This window comes from Poecilia formosa, unplaced genomic scaffold (genome assembly GCF_000485575.1).
Source record: "Poecilia formosa unplaced genomic scaffold, Poecilia_formosa-5.1.2 Scaffold104, whole genome shotgun sequence".
Taxonomy (NCBI): domain Eukaryota; kingdom Metazoa; phylum Chordata; class Actinopteri; order Cyprinodontiformes; family Poeciliidae; genus Poecilia; species Poecilia formosa.
Window position 1 is genome coordinate 181,130 of NW_006800043.1, and position 16,816 is coordinate 197,945.

Here is a 16,816-nt window from a genome sequence, read left to right on the forward strand (position 1 = left end):
CAGGTCAGTGAGTGATAATCAAAAGCTGATTTCAACATTAAGAGGTACCTACGAAGTCCCCTTTCTCTTCAAGGGCTTTGCTTATTCAGGTCTTGTAGCTGGTGTTGCTAGTGTCCTCTGCTGGCAGCAGAGATCATTTATTTCCAGTTATTATGTGACGATATGACGTTTTTTTTTTGTTGTTTTTACAGTAAGCAACAAGGGTCATCTCAGCAGGAAACCATGCAAAATAGAAGACATCAAATTAACATTCTTGATACCAACACTTTAACAGAACAGGAAGAATATTCCACATCTGAGAATGTTTTCTTTTAGCTATCTTGTCAGTTTTGCCTCATATTGTACTCGTGGTCAGAGGTCAATTACTGTTTTTTTTTTTAGTGTCTATGGATGCATGTTTTAAAACTCTGATTGGCAATGCTTTCATTTACAACCCTCTTTTGAATAACTTTCTCTCGCACCCTTTCTGCAGTTCAACTTGAAAAATTAACGCTTTGGCTACAGCAATTTTTTTTCTAGCATTTTGCTCATATGAAAGCCATGAAAGAAGAAAGCCTAGGAAAAGAAATAAAGTAATGAAGTAAAACTGCCTTCACCCATCTCTGTTCACTTGTTCAATTAACAATGCAAAAAAACCAACCAATTTCCTGTACCATAGCTCAAAGCCTTGAACAGGAGGGTTCTCTGTGTAGCTTACAACTGATTTTGCTAAAGAATGGTCTCTCTTAAAACAGGAAGAAAAAAATGCAGTGTTTATTTACATAACACATCAAAGGACATGACATCAATACAAAAAAGATGTATACATGTAACACATTATATGTACAGTTATTATAAAATAAGCATGAGGTACATGTATGTATGTATATATATATATATATATGTAGAGAGAGAGAGAGAGAGAGAGAGTTACATATATGTAAACATTTGATCTGAAGTTCATACTATAATACTTTTGATCTGAATCTCAAAAGTCTCACACTTAAAACCAAATATGTACATATGCTGAATAAAAATAACTACCTTTTTTTTTTCTTGCCGATATTATGCGAGTCCAGTCATTTCCCAGTTTATTTCGGTTTGCCAAATGCTAGAATATACTGAGAAATAAAATACTTTCCTCAAATTCAGACGCTTTCATAGGGTTTGGTAACAGTGTCCTTTACAATGTTTAGCTTGATTGTGAGTACCTCTATGCCCTTCTTATCTAATTTGACAAAATACTTTGGCTCGTCCATTCGGAAGATCAATTTGTGCTCAAACTTTAACTTCCCTGTGGATGTCCTGAGATGTTGCTTCAATATTTCCACAATACATTCTTCCATGATGCCTTCAATCTTGCGAAGACCACAAGGCCTTCCAGCAGCAAAACAGCCACAGAGCATGATGCTGCCACCTCCCTACTTATCAGCCGTTAATGGTACATGAGGCCCTGCAAAATTCTCACTTCTACCTTATAAATGTAACAATGGTAAATGTTACAAACATCCCTATTTTGACACATATTGTCGTATATGTCTCCCATGGTTTTAGCACTCACCTATTGTTTGAAGAACTAAAAATGTCACCTTAAGGCCTCTATACAAATGTTGTACATTGACTTATAAGAAACTTACAAGGCTGTGACATTGTCATCATCTGGGCTTTCCCAAACAGTTTATAAACATGGTAGTCTTGAAGTATTTAAACATATGTATCTGCAGAAAGTAATAAAATATTATCTAAAAAAAACAAAAAAAAAACAAGGTAATATTCTGGCATTAAACAAATAGAAATAACTGAATTATCCATACTGACCTAACACAAGAAAATATTAGCTTGATTTAATGTTAGACAGTGAGAAAAACAGCTTCTTATGCAGTGCAGGAAAGTATCAGGTTTCAGGGGAAATCCATGCAACAGTACCAACAATTTTGCTGTGACTGTGGGTCCCTCTCTGGATTCAAATGATTATCCAAAGCACAAAAAAAAACAGGTATATGAAAACAGCCACTATCTCAAATACAATAGGTTTGGGTAGTTAAAAGTAATTTTAGCCCCCAAGCACAGGTGTATTGTATATGTCATTGACAGATGGCTAATGGTGACTAAGTACACTTCCAGCACTGAGCTATATATTTCATTCATTTTAGTTTTAAAAGGTTAAAGTCTCCTCTACTCATCTTCTTGCCCCCAAATTCAGCAGCCTGTTTCCTTTTAAAGTCAGAAAGACTTCAACTAAACTACAAGATTGTTTTTGACTATAGTATTCCAGCAAAGAACAAAAAAACTAAAGCTGGAAATCTTGGTAGCTGTTTTTGATAGGCATCAATCCTCTTCTATAAAATAGCAACATTGTCTTTTAACCAGTTTTTGCATGTATATATACAATTATATATATATATTATTTTTTTTAGGGTTTAGATGAAACAGCATTGTACATTGCCTATAAATTTAATACAAAAACACACACAAAAAACCCCAAAAAAAAAAAAAAAAAAAAATCCAAGTGGTCATGTTCTAATATATCTTATGACAAAAAAAAGACCTTAACACTTAAAAAAAAAGACACTCCAATACAACTCATGCGTACCGTACTCAAAAAAACAAGAAATACACATTGCATAGGTAAAATATAACAATACAAAATAAACATAGCTAGTTCCAAACATACACATTTTCCCCTTTTGTTACTCTGTTTTTCAGATATTCAAAGTTCAAACTGAGATACTCAGATATAGTAAAAAAAAATAAAAATAAAAAATAAAAAGACGCTTGTACGTCACCTACAAAATAATGCTTGTTATTTGCTTGGATTAAGTCAGTTTGGAATTAATTTGTAATTTAAAAAAAATGAAATTAAAAAAACACATTGCTCCCACCACATCTTTATGTTGTCACACAGCTGCCCCCCTCAAAAGGCATGTTCTCTCATTATGCAAAGTTGCTGAGAAAAATTACCCTCTATGTCAAACGATATTTGTCCCACAAGAGAACAGAAAATTCTAGATAGCTAACTAGAGATTCTTAACATTCTGATCAACAGTAAAGAGTAAATGAGTCCTTAAGTTAAATTTTCAAGGAAGCTGAAAATTTAACAAAAAAAAACCCCTCTTGTTTCTCAACATGGATTTTTTTCCCCCTCTAAATTAAATAAATGTACTTGGGGAGGAAAAAAAAAATCTTTAGAAAATTATCAGTCTTAGATTATACTGATGCAATAAAAGCTTAATTTCTTTTCAGGCTTTTTAGGCATTCTAATCACCATGTGTCCAGAAAACGTGTAAGACGCTGATTATTTAATAATAATTTATAACAGTACAGGACAGTAGAATTGTAAATGTATAGAAACAACAATACTTTAAGGGTCTTGAGCTGTATTAAATTTCAATTAGAAATAAACAGATAACTGTTTTTCTTTTTCTTTTTTTTTTTTGAAACATCTCACTGATTTTCTACTAATAGTATAATCAGTGAGTATTTCAGCAACACTCAGTAAATATCCAGTTAACATCCACAGTCAGACAAGTCTGTTTCATTAGCAGTTCCTGTCTTTAGGTGCTCCGTATCCTCAGTCTTTTGGTTGCTGCGTTTGGCCTCAGTAAACATTTTTCCAGGTGACCTGCTCTGTCCTACTTACTCCTTTGTGAGCCAATCATCACTTTAGAGACAAAGTTCACAATGGCGCTCGCTGGCTGTTCGGGGTCATGTTCTGCAAATAGGTGGCACACATTGTCCAGGGAGGTGCCAGTTTTCCTTGCCACAAAGCCAAAGATTCTGCAAAGGCAGAGGATAGTAGTTAACAGCAGCAGCGTCATCTACCACAAAATGAACTATTTTTATTTTTTTTTTTTCAAAAATAGCTGTAGGGACATGGTTTTGACTGAAGCTTTGGAGAAAATAGTAATTACTTACTTTGCTGATGGACAGCCATCTTTCTTCCACCTACAAAGCAGTAACAACACAGCATCAATAAGTACTGAAATTGAATGTGGTCACAAAATATTTATATTTACTATATGATTCAATGAACACGACTTACTTTCTATCTTGAGGGTCCAAGGCACAAAATATCACCGTGTTGACATTGTAATGTCTCCTGAAAAAGAGTCTGAAAAACAAGATTTATGTTGAAAAGTCACGGATGCATCCGTGCAGTAACGGTTTAGGGAAAAGTGTGTGCTGGGTGCTCACTTCCTCTGGTTATCCGTGAGAGTGATTCCCTGGGAGGAGACTTTGAAATGGACCACAGTAGGGACGGGTGGAGGGTTGGCGTCCAGGGTCATGGTCGTGGCTTTCTGCACTGCCTGGACTCCTGTTAGAGACTCCATCTCCACAGAGCTCAGGTACCACACATTACAGGCTGAAGCAACGACAAACAATCAGATTCCAACAATCAAAGCTGCACAGAGCAAATAACAATACAGTTAAGTGCTCTCTGTGATTCAGTGCTAGAAATAACTAAAAAGCAGGACGTAAAGACAGGGATTGTGTCACTGCATTACAGTCTGGTTTTATTGTGTTTGTCACAAAGTCTATTTATGGTGAATGATCTAAGAAGTCTGATTACCTGCTCCCTGTTTCAGCAGCTCGGTAGCCGAGTTAGTGACTGAATGTGAAACGCTCTCCACAACATCTTCAAGAGGATCTTATGAACAGCAAAAACAAAGGACATAAATAATGAAGCTTTATTATCAAGCATGGTTATGAAATGATTGCAACAACCACTTATAGACCAGCACTGAAATACTCTGGCATTTTTTTTTTTTTTACATTAAACTGTGACCATACCTCTACCCATGTACAAATTTTAGAATCTCTGTGTGAACGTTTACCTTTGTCAGGTATAATAAGTTTACAGGGAAGAGCCAACGGAGTGATTGAATGTTGGTAAACCAATGCAGTTAAGCTTCCTGTAAAACAACAGAGTGGGAAAACAAAATTTAAATTTACAGGAGAAGTTGCACTGCCAACTTTGTAGTATTAATCATTATTAAAAGTCCCTTGTTAAAAGTTAGAACATATGATGCAGGGTGAATGAATATTTGTTTTAAGCAGAATGACAGTTCTCAGTTAATTTGGTCAGTGTGATTACTTTTATGTCTCTGCTGCTGATTTGTTTTCCTCGTGCTTTAACTATTTAATTGCTTGCGTAAATAGCTGCACTGCAGATAGACTGTTATTTTATTTGTTGAATGTCACTGCCTTTTTACCTGTGTCTCTCTTGAAAAAGAGATTTTATTGCCAATAACACAATTATCTTCTAAGTGAAGGTAACAGCATTAAAAGAAAAAAAAAGAGGCAAAAGTAGAAAATAAAATCTTCCAAGTGAAACATTTAAGATCCACAAAACCTATAGATAATGCAGATAATGCAAAGTTCATAATAATACAGTTTGAATAAAAGTGAGAAATACAAGTACAAAACTTTAAAGATCATTTTTAAATCACAACCTATAAATTGTATAATGTAAATAATACGAGAAAAATTATACTGAACAAATAATTAAATACATCAGTATTTAAATGTTTCAATGATAATAGTTATTATTCCAAAAATATTGGTTAGTTTATAGCACTTTTGGGCATCCATTAAAAAAAAAAAAAAAAAGTCTTGCATGGATAGGAAATGCTATTTAGATCACTTGTACCATGTACTATGCACCAGTAGAGGGCAGTATTGTTCAGAGACTCCTAGTTTTATATGTTGTCGAGGAAAGCGTATAATTCATGTTTCAGCAGCATAGACACTCACCAAAGTAGGGCTCATTGGGGCACCCCTTCAGACGCACACCTTTCTGTGTGCACTCAATCAGGAAGTGGCGCACCAATTCGTTGGATAGATCACCTCCTGTAGGGAAATGGACACAAGTAGTTAATATAATTATTCTGCTTTGCTAGTCTGTCTCCTGTACTGAATTTATGTCTGTGCAGGAACATTTTCTGTCTAAAAAAATATTTAAATACAAGTCATCAAAAGCATTTCTGTTTGAATCTGAGGTGTCTTTGAAAGGCATGTGAACACAAAGGCTTGGAGGAAAAACTTGCTCCTTGGAGCCGCTTGGATTTCACATTTCTGACGCGTAATGATGGTCCAGGATCAAACGGGACTCTGGACTATGCCACAATGTGATGAAAACAAAAGGACAGGTGTGAGCAGTGGGGGGGAAAAATGGAGGGACCAAATGATGATTTAATCTGGTATAAGAGTATAAACTAAAAATCCAATGAAAAAAAAAATATTTCTTACTTAACTGACTGAAGGGTCATTAAATAAATACTAAACTATTTCAATAGGCAGATTTTCTTTGTGTGTGCATAATTAATAAGAAAAATAAGCTACTGCTAGAAATCTCTTGCAAATGTTCATAATTATCAGCATCGATGGGTTTTCAGTAAAATTCCAATGTTTACTGAAAATATAAAGGGATGTCTAACTTGTAAAGAAAGGGCTTGATTTCTTACGACCTGGAGAAATTAAATCATTAAGCAGAGTTTTGAAAAGTCTGACGTAATACGCCAAATGCAGGTTTTGTTGACCAAACATTCATCTAAGGCAATTCTCTAAGCCAACAGAGTGGAATGTTCTTTCTTCTCATCTCTTGGATGGATTGAAAGGGAGACGTTTACATATATTTGTTTTCTTTTACAGAACTAAAAAGCTTTGGATAATGAAAGATTTGTCACTCAGACTGAAGCTGTTAAAACATTGCCAATCCCCTGCGTTGGCAGTGCATACAGGAATCCTTTGTGTCCCTATGTGTTGTTTCCTTCCCAGAAAATACGCCTTCTAGAGTTATTAAAATGGTTTCTGATTCACATTTTGCGGGATCAAATTTCTTTCTGCCTCCTCCATCGTCACCATCAACCTTTGTTTTGGTTGTTGTAACGCTGCCAAATATTTTGGCTTACCAATTGTGTTTCCATTCCTAAAAAAAAAAGAGTTAATTACACAACTATGCAAAGCAAAACAAAATACTTCACTGATATACAAACAGAAATGTGCACATAGTTTTTGGATAAAGCAGATATAGTGCAAGTGGAGCAGGTCACTTTCCTCCACTGTCCCCTGAGAATAGCTTTACAGAACCAGTATGTCTTTTGTTAAGGGTGAAACATTAGCTGTATAACTATGACAATCTGGCAATACAGGTCTGTTTCACAATGATGATGCCCAGAAGAGAGAGAGAAAAAAAGGCGATCAGAGCTTACAAACAACAGAAAGACGGATTCTCAGTTTCCAACATGATGATGGCTACAGTGGGTTGTAACTAAAGACAACTTGGGTGGGACTTTGTTTCTTCACACGCTATACAGGATTATCTCTGGATTATTGTCAGATATCATAAACATGACATTTGTGCTGGAGTCAAAGTATGGATGGGGGGGATGTTAGCATGGATTAGCATGAAAAGCGAAAGCAAAAGTCAACAAAACAAGTCACTTGTCTTGTGACTTGTCACAAGACAATGCCACACAGAGCATTTAGTTTCATCCCCCTTGAGTAAAACTTTTGTAGCATGTGCTTTTTTAGGTTTACACTACTAGAAACTGAGATTCTGTCTATTTTTCTCTGCAAAGTAATTTTTGCTGCCAGATCGAATCGAGACAAATCTGTGAGCTTCAATCGTCAACCTTTGCCAGAAATCCTCAAAACATTTAGGTGCAGACGTTGGCTGGGTTATTTTTTTGCATTTCATTACATCTCTGGCTTTACGTCTAGGATTCTTGTCCTGTTGGACATTGAATCTGTACTCCAAGCTCAAACCTTTTGGAACTTGGTACAAGACTTCTTCCAGGCTTGTTTTGCATTTAAGCTCAATTCATTTTCACCAACTAAGTAGCAAACTAACTAACTAATTTCCATTACCCTTCTGGACAGAAGCATTCTGACAGCATGGTGCTGCCAACACCATGCTACACAGCTGGGCCGGTGTTCTCAGAGTGATATGCAGTGTTATTTTTCTGCCACACAGAGCATTGTTCAAGCAGGCCCTGGCCTGTCTTGTGTATTATTTGGTCTTCAAGATGAAATCTGTTCTTCAATTATCTCTACAAAAACCCAGACTTCTTAAAGCAATTGTGTGCAATGGAATTTACTGTATGTACAAGAGTAAAGGGAGTGAATACACAGAGGCCACATTTATCAAATATTTATATATAAAAAAAAACAAAACATCAAGGCATGCAAATAAGTTTTTAATGCACTGTAAATAAAAGACATGCAACACACCTTTTCTGCTCTGCTGGATGACTGAGAGAGGAGGTGTAGACACCTTCATAGCCAGGCCGTAAGCCCCTTTGAAGGAGTGGCTGTCCCTCACTATGAAGCAGCCAGGCTCCTTCTCCTTCAAAACTGAAATAGCTAAAATAATACAAAGAAACTGTGTTTGAGCATTACATGTTTTTTTGTTTTTGTTTTTGTTTCTTCAATTAAGTAATAATAATCTAAACCCATTCAGAATAAAGCACACCTACCTTGATCTCTTGAAATATCTGGTTTGTACCAGAATTTTGATGTATCCTGAACAAACTTTACCGTCACCTGCTTGCTGACCAGCACATCTGGAATAAAAATAATAATAGAAGTACTGAGTTAAAGAACAACACACTAAGTCATAAGAAAAAAAAAAAGTACTAACCTGGGAGAGGTGAGGAAGCAAGTGGTGTCTGAGCTGACAAGTCGGGCAGCACGTTAGGGAAAGGAATACTCAGGGAGCTCCCACTATGGGGACTCGAGAACCCGCTGAGGGCTGGAGATACGGTCCCCAGTGAATGCTCTCCATCTGATACCCTCTTTTTTTCAGGAAGCAGAGGAGGCTGTGTCTGGGGAAACTGTAGCTGATGTTGACCGTCCATTGAAGCTAGAAGATCCCTGTCGATACCCATGTCCAGACAGTTTTTGCCGTAGCCGTGAAGTGAGCTGTCTTGCTCGTCAAAGCGCTGGGGGCTACGGCTGATTGTGTAGCTAGCCAAACGGCTTCGCTGGCTGCTCCGCGGAGAGCTGTGTGCGTTGGGGACAGGATGTGCATGAGGGTGGTGTAACGGCGGATGTAAGGGAGAGTGATGGCCATATTCGAGAGACACCGAGGGCGGTGGCGGCTGTCGGACAGATGGGTAGTTGCTCAGGGAGGAGTGGTGGGTCAGGACATGATGCTCTGGCCAGGACTGACTTACAGATGAGCTGGATAAATAAGACATTAAATGAAAAGTTAATGATGGCACAAAAATTGCTGTTAAACAACTTAGAGTGCCTCACAAATGTATTTATTCTCCTGAGACTTTCCCACATTATATAACAACTGTTTACGACTACAAAGATCAACACATCTTATTTAACGGGACATACCAATGCAAAGCAACACATAATTATGAAATGGAAAGAATCAATGCACGGTTTGCAACATGTTATCCAAAAAAAAAAAAAAAAAAAAAAAAAAAAAAAAAAAAAAACAACAACAAACTAATAAGGGTTGCAGGCATGTGATTTGACCTACTTTTACTCTGATGCCACAAAATAAAATCTAGTGCACCTGGTTTATTCTAGAAATCATCCAATTAGTAAATAAAGTCTCCCTGTTTAATTGAATCTCAGTATAAATACAGTTGTTCAGTAAATGAGTCATAGGTTTGCTATAGCACCGCATAGAGCAAAAAGCATCATGCAAACCAGGGAACACAGCAGACACGCCAGGGAGATAGTTGTGGAGAAGTTCAAAGACGGTCAAGTTATAAAACAAACTCATGAGCTTCAAACATCTCACAGAACGCTGTGCAATCTGTCAAGTAGAGTACAAGAAAGTTTGATATATAGTTGCGGCACTACCTGTCTGTCTGCTGATGATTTCCAGTGATGGAGGTAGAGTATGTTGAATTTAGCATCCTGTGGCAGCTGATGGAGGAATCTGGCAAAGTCTCAAAGCTCACATGATTGATCACAGAATGTCCATGAGGTTCTGCAGAGTTACCAAAAATAATGTAAAGAAAATTACTAAAAAAAAACAAAAAAACAAATAAAATAAAACAACAACAGCAACAACAAAAAAAATACAGGAAGAACCAAACTGAGGAACTCGTTAATTTGATAGTACTTTGCATAGTTTTAGAAAAATGTAAAATATAAATTAATGCTAGCACATATGGACAGTAAATAAAAGAGAAAATCTGCAAAAAATATTTCAGTAACCAAAAAAAAACAAACAAAAAAAAAAAAACTCCCCAAATACATTGAGGAAAAAGCCCTGGTTTAAATTGCATAATATGAATTGGAATTAACAGTAATAAAACTGTCCACAGGCACCAAAATGATCTGGTCTATATATACATAAAACCAATCACTGATTATTTCTGCCACAACCCACTTAGTCAACAAATCAAGAAGCCAAACTAAAGCTGAAAATTAAAAAACAGCTTACCATAATTATCTGAAACCCTTATTTAAATAAACCATAATCTGAGCCACAGCTATATACTAACAATCTTATATTTCAACAGAGTGTCTCTCCGTGTGATCTAAAGCTAAAAGGGGTTTTTTGTTTTCTCCCTGTTCCCCCTGTGTGAACACACTCACACACAGAGACTTTTTTATGAAGGAAGAAAAGTTTTTTTCTATGCCATGCCTTCTAGTTGGTAACCATGGAGATGCAGCTGAACTGAATGCAGGGCTGTCTGGGGCACAGCAGGGGTACAGATCTGCAACCAACCCTACAACCTTTAGAAATACTGTATATCTTTGGGGATCAAGTGAAGAAAAAAAAAAAAAGGCAGGGACAGAATGCAAAAATGAAAGTAAAACTTTTGTGATTTCCCAGAGAACAATGTCTAAGCACTAAGACAACAATGTACAAACTTAAAACTCAGCGATATGCATGTAATCACAGGGTGTGCCCCTTCTCAGATAAAGACCACAGCTCAACAAAAAAGAAACAATGAAGATATTTATAAAAATGCCCTATTCCACAAGACAAAACCACACATGCAATCTTCTTGGGGCAGAAAATTGTTCTGGGAATCTCCCTTCGTCTGTTGCACAAACAGTATCTTTTTTCCTGTTCCCTGATAACAACAATGTCAGCATTATTTAGGGCATCACGGATGAGTCCAGATAGTTTGTTTCCCTGCTTCAATCACAGTCACAGGTCAGACATGAAAGGCGACTCCTGGTAGAGAGAGCGAGAGAGAACTAGGGAAAAAAAAAAAGGTCGTAACTAGCTGACACACACAGACTTTTAGGAAGAAATGTTTTCTTCCTAAACTGATGAACCTCCAGATGTTAATAGAGAACCCAAATTCTTCACTTGAAGTTAAATCTTCCCATGACATGTTTCCCCTTTCTTAAGGAATAGCTCAGCATTTTTCTAAGTGTGGCTCTTTGAAGTCGATAACTGTTGGTCACCTTCAGCGTAAGTCCACATTCATAAAGTCCCTGAGGCTAAAGCTTCAGTCTAGTCTTAGAGTGCCCAGTGGTGGGCTTCCACTGTTTTGCTATAACACCAATACCAAAAAAAACAAAAAAAAAAACATAGGGCTTTACTCTGTGATTTTAGAAAACGATCTACTGTTAAGGTGTTTGTATTGCGGTCGTGTTAAACAAAACCTGATGATTATTTACAATGGCTTCATATAAAAGTAAATTGTTATAAAAATCCTAACAATCCTAGTGTTGACGTAAACCATTGAAATATTTTTGTTCTAGTTTTTTTATGCATGTCAGAATCTCAATCAGAATGCATTTCACACAGGAGGATCAACGGTGGTGCACCGTTTTACTCCAATAAAAGTCCTTTCCCCATTCCCCAGGCAAGACCCCGGGTCCTTTCAGACCTGCGATTAGCAACCTCTGGGTCCGGCTAATCTGCATTTACTAAATGAAGATCCCAAGAGAAACATCAATCGATTATAACAGTTTAACAAAACATTTGAAAAAAATCTGAATGATCTCTATAGAACAGAAACTTCCTACACATGCAGGCTACTGGTCCTACCTTGATTTGTTCCGAAGCCTCCAAACGACTGCATGTTGGGAGACGGAATTTGCCTGAGTTCACTGAACTCGGACATAGTTTTCACTGGAAATACAAAGATGAGGTGGGTGTGGCAGTGTTTACACAGAATGAGATCCCTCATTAATTTCACAGAACATGTTACTTACCGTAAGGTGTTGGTGGTGAGATGGGGAATGCAGGAGTGGGTGGAGTCATGTCAAGTCCCGTCTCAATTCCACCAGTGTTGTCTAGGCCCTGGGTTCTATAACTGGTACTGTCACTTCTGTACAACGTGGGATGCTACAATAGATGATACATGAAACACATCTTACAACACAAAGCAACTACATATGGCATGAAGACATGATTTGGGAAGAAGCAACTGCTAAGCATACTTGAAACTGAGAGATACATGGGGGGTATGTCTGCTGGCCCTTGTACTCCTCTGGGTCACCCCAGCCTGAGTTACAAAAGCCTGAGTGATGGTCCATTACATCCTTCCCTTGGCAACTCAAACTCCGTGTGATGCCACTTCGCACATCATTGGACTGGGCAACTGCATACACACAAGTACACAGCAACAACATGTTGATTAAATATTAACACAGCTTTATGAGCATAACAAACTTCAAGGCAGTAAGTTTAAAAAAAAAATACATGATCAGTCATTAAATCAGGCAAAGTGTTTCCCTGCATCATGAACTTTTTGAGGTGAATTACGATTCCCAATTATTCATTTTTTGATGAAATACCAGAAATATGAAAAAGGAAATACAAGGATTTTTCAAATCATCTTTATGAAAGTCAGACTTTTACGTACAATAAGATTACTATGCCTTTTTAAAAAAATGCGAAAGCCTAAGAAAATATGGCGTGGCTTCGTAAGCTTCTAATATCTTAACTCACAACATGTGGACGTGTTTTAAGGCGACACCTGAAAGACGCTGCTTCCTTATGAGGCGTCATTGAAAAATGAAATCAGCAAAAACATCAGGTCGAACATTGTGGACCCCAACAAGTCTCATTCATCCTCTCAGGATACAAGTGACCCACATGAGGATTTCCAGACTTTTTACCATTCAGAAAGAAGATGGGTTTTGTGTTTAAGAGATGATTGTGCTTAGGTGAGAAATGAGAAAATCAACCCAAAAATAAAAGCACTCGGCATTTTCTTATGAAGGTCAACACACATTAACCATCTCAGACTGAAGTGTCTGTAGGACATGTTTAGTGTACTTCAGCCTTGGAAAACTTTACATGGAGCTTTACTGATTCCAATAGAACCGGCTCAAAAAGGTCAAGTGCCAGGCCTAGGAATGATGCCCACCCACGGGAGACAGCCAGTGTGGGTTGCTTGATAGGAAAGGTGCGTAGGGGTGTATTGTTGATGAACGTCTGATGCCTGGAAATTTGCATCGTTGTTTACAACAACATCCCAAGGAGTGGGAGTATTCTGTTTTAGGGGAGTTTTGGAGGAGGAGGGACAAATATGCTTGACAAAAAAAAAATAATAAAAAACACATAAAGTATGACCAAAGTACGCTTCGTGGAAAGACTGAAGCAATAGCTTATAGCAGAAGGGGGAGGATTGCCTCTCCAAATGAGCAACGACCAGGAGCATAGCTCCAAATTAGTTGCAAACTGTCCTGTTCTGGAGGATACATAAGGAAACCCTGATAAAAGTCTCAAAGCACTGGGCTAGAATCCCACAAATTATTGGGAGAACCATAATTCCTGTAATGTTTGGACCAGTCATAAAATATAAAAAGTAAGTTCCACCAAATGCTAAGGAAACAGATGTAAACTTCTGAATTAAAAAAAAGAAAAAAAAGAAAAAGAAATCTTGCTCATCATTGAGGCATTTAGCCATTGAAATAAATTTGGTAATCCTAAGTGACCTGAAAGAGGAAACATTTACTCTAACCTACTGTCAGACACCGAGGGCAAAATGGTTATGTGTCTATTTACACTGGGTGTGTAAACATCTGGTTTCAACTGCATGTTCCCCAGCCAGAAATGTTTTAAAAGTTGATATGAAACAAACTTATTTTACTTAAAAGTGTCTTCGGCTGATCAAAGGGTTTTTTTTTTAGAGGAGAAGTCCAGTGTGGGCTAAAGGAGAGCAAGGAGTTTGAGTCTGTGTGACTGTGTGTGGGTGTGTGTGACTCCTGTAGGAAGTGTTGCCACTCATCACCAGAGTGTTAATTTGAGCCCTCCCAGTGAGGTCTGACCTCTTGAGCACTAAAGAATGCTAATGATGAAGAAGTGCTAATGCCTTGGATTGTTATTCATTTTGCCTGGTACAAACATGAATGGGACCCATAGGATCACTTTGCACTCAAGTTGTTCAGTGATATGCTGTAACAGCTGCACGGTAGAACTGTTGATGGGATATTTTGTAACTGTGCAATAAGTTAACATCTAAAATGAAAGTTGCTGTCCAGTTCCAACAAAATCAAGGAGATGGATACTAACATACCAAGTGGAAGGTCATATTTTGACCTACACCTTCACATTTTAGGAAGTGGAGCTCAAGTTTCAGCTTCTGGTCTCAGAATCATTCCGATGAACAGCTCCACTCAACTCTAACTGTGCCACTGACTGTGATGGAGGATGCCAGCCTGCATCTAGAGCAGCTTTTGTGTACGTACTGCAGTGCTGGCAAACACAGCAGAGTGAAATCATTGGGTTAGATCCCAGTTGGGAAACCATGGCTCTGGTATCTGAATTTAGCCAGAGAATTTATTCTGCTAAACGATGGCATTTAAATCATTTAAAGCTGGTTAAATGATTTTCTAAACGGATTTCACAGAGTTGTGTGATAATTTTTAGTTTTTGGCACACGGCACAAATACAATATTAACATTTTGCTCTGTTTTTTTTTCTGCATTTTTCTTTTCATTTTGTGCTATTTAACACTGACTCATTCAACTAACAAAATGTTTGCAGAAAGGCTTGTCAAATTTACAGTTTCTGGTATGGATATAGCATTTAGTATGTGTGCCCTTCGAACAGAAACTAGGTGCTTCAGTTAGTTTATGTTATACTTTGCTCACCTTTTTTGATTATTTGCATTAGGTTTCTATGTGTGACTTGTGTTGTTTATAGTAAATGTTTTTCAATGATAATTGCAACAGCAGCTGCCATAAGGCTGCAATGATTCATAATGGTCCTTTCTTCTCTTCAGAGCCCCATCAGTTATTTGCAGTGTAGATTGAACAAAGTGTCGTTTTAGTCTACACTGACATTTTAGAATGACACCAATGCTTCAAATTTGATAGCTGCACAATCATGATAAAAATCTGATCTGTTGCCCAATGGAGGCCATTAGAGTACAGTAAACTCATTGTCATGTTTAAGAAAGCAGTTTGAGATCCAGTAATGCAATATTGCATCCCTCTATTTGTGACATAATACATCAAACGTTTTATGCAAACGAATGTACAATTTCTGATTGAATAAGAGTAAAGAAAAAAAAAATATTGTATCCTTATAGTGTATGTGTCTTTTCAACAATAGTTTCTAAAGAGAAATTTGAACAGATAAATATATGTGGAGACTCCGAGATCTAGAGCATAGATAAATTAATACTAAGGCTAATCAAGAAGCTACTGCAGTGCAAGCATCACCACAGAAAAACTAACTAAAAATATTTACCCTCTGGTGCTAGATCTTTACAGTAAGGCTGATTCATGCTAGCCTGTGTCAACACATCACAGATATCTGTGAGGAGTTTGCACAGAACCTGACACACATGAAAAGACAAAACTCGCTGCAGTCTGATTGACCTGCAAGATCATAAACAGCTTTGACAGAATACTACAGAGCAAACTCCCCACTCACACCCATAGGCACAGAAATACCTGCATTGGATGTTGATAGCTTCAACCCGGGAAGTGTGATATCTTAAGGGCTAAAAAAAAGTAACTTAAATTACTTACAATAAATCTTGATTGTAAAAAACTAAAAGTAGCTGAAATAGTTAACGTTAACTTGTCTTCCTGCTGTAAGAAGACTAGAAGAAGGATAAAACTTGGTAGATTAGTTCTAAAAACAACAACTGTAAAAGCTACCACTTTTCATCTTCCTTTAGCTTTCTCTCCAAGTGAAGCATTTGAGTTTATTTACGGTGACAGGTAAGTATTTGGAATCAAATGGAAAAAGGTGCGCCTGCAGGCTCACTTGTTCCTCCTTTGGAAATTCCTAAGGTCTCTACATTGCCCCCCCACTCCTCCGCCCTCTTCTGCAACTGCAAGCTATGATTCATGAAGCTACATGGCTTTCCATGTTTTCTCCGCATGGCTGGGTTTCTGTTTGACTGCACCGTCTTCAGTCAACGTCCTATTACATTATAACCTGAGCTTAATCTAATACACAAAGGGTACAATCTGCACAGGACAGAGATATAAACTTCACACACTTTGTTTGATTAAATGATAAAATGTTTCTTTAAGTTGGTCTGATAAGGTTTAGCAAGGGGAAAAAAGTGAAAAAGAACTCTGATCTAATCGTTTATTTTTTTCACAACACTGATGGTATCAGATGCATGGGAAAAAAGATGGCAAACCTTATTCTTTATTATGGATGTAACAGGCAGGTATCTAATTCAGATGCAAGTGCTTGAAAGTGCTTACAATGCATAACTGTTTTTTGTTTTTTGTTTTTTTTTTCAAAATAATACACTAGTAACTATTTTTTTATGAAAATGTAATCTCATCGGTCATAAGCTAAGTATTTAGTCTCTACTATCAAAGTTCAAGAAGCAGAGATGTTCACAAAGACAGATAAAGAGCTGCTCTCTCTTTCTTTGTGCACCTTTACTGATCTTGCACTCAGTTAGTTTCACATACAAGT

At 37.2% G+C, this 16,816-nt stretch overlaps 1 protein-coding gene and 1 long non-coding RNA gene across 4 annotated transcripts in view; one reads left to right on the plus strand and one right to left on the minus strand.

Annotated features, from left to right (window-relative positions):
• The first annotated feature begins 291 nt into the window (after positions 1-291).
• LOC107837008 (uncharacterized) lies at positions 292-1,972 on the plus strand. Its single transcript, XR_001662985.1, has 2 exons — positions 292-859; positions 904-1,972. It is a non-coding gene; the product is annotated as an uncharacterized LOC107837008 (long non-coding RNA).
• Positions 1,973-2,182: 210 nt separating this feature from the next.
• LOC103143001 (tensin-3) overlaps positions 2,183-16,816 on the minus strand; it is a 30,680-nt gene continuing 16,046 nt past the window's right edge. For 2 of the 3 annotated variants that reach the window (XM_007559354.2, XM_016674988.1), the window contains 14 exons: positions 12,358-12,518; positions 12,130-12,262; positions 11,963-12,046; positions 9,805-9,934; positions 8,621-9,162; positions 8,457-8,543; positions 8,212-8,343; positions 5,734-5,829; positions 4,815-4,892; positions 4,550-4,627; positions 4,174-4,342; positions 4,022-4,090; positions 3,895-3,924; positions 3,122-3,756 (listed from right to left, as the gene is read on the minus strand). In XM_007559354.2, coding sequence (XP_007559416.1) covers positions 3,612-3,756; positions 3,895-3,924; positions 4,022-4,090; positions 4,174-4,342; positions 4,550-4,627; positions 4,815-4,892; positions 5,734-5,829; positions 8,212-8,343; positions 8,457-8,543; positions 8,621-9,162; positions 9,805-9,934; positions 11,963-12,046; positions 12,130-12,262; positions 12,358-12,518 — 1,934 coding nt within the window. In that variant the 3' untranslated portion in view covers positions 3,122-3,611. Of the gene's footprint in view, positions 2,194-3,121; positions 3,757-3,894; positions 3,925-4,021; positions 4,091-4,173; positions 4,343-4,549; positions 4,628-4,814; positions 4,893-5,733; positions 5,830-8,211; positions 8,344-8,456; positions 8,544-8,620; positions 9,163-9,804; positions 9,935-11,962; positions 12,047-12,129; positions 12,263-12,357; positions 12,519-16,816 lie in introns of those variants that run through there. The other variant, XR_001662984.1, reaches the window with a different exon arrangement.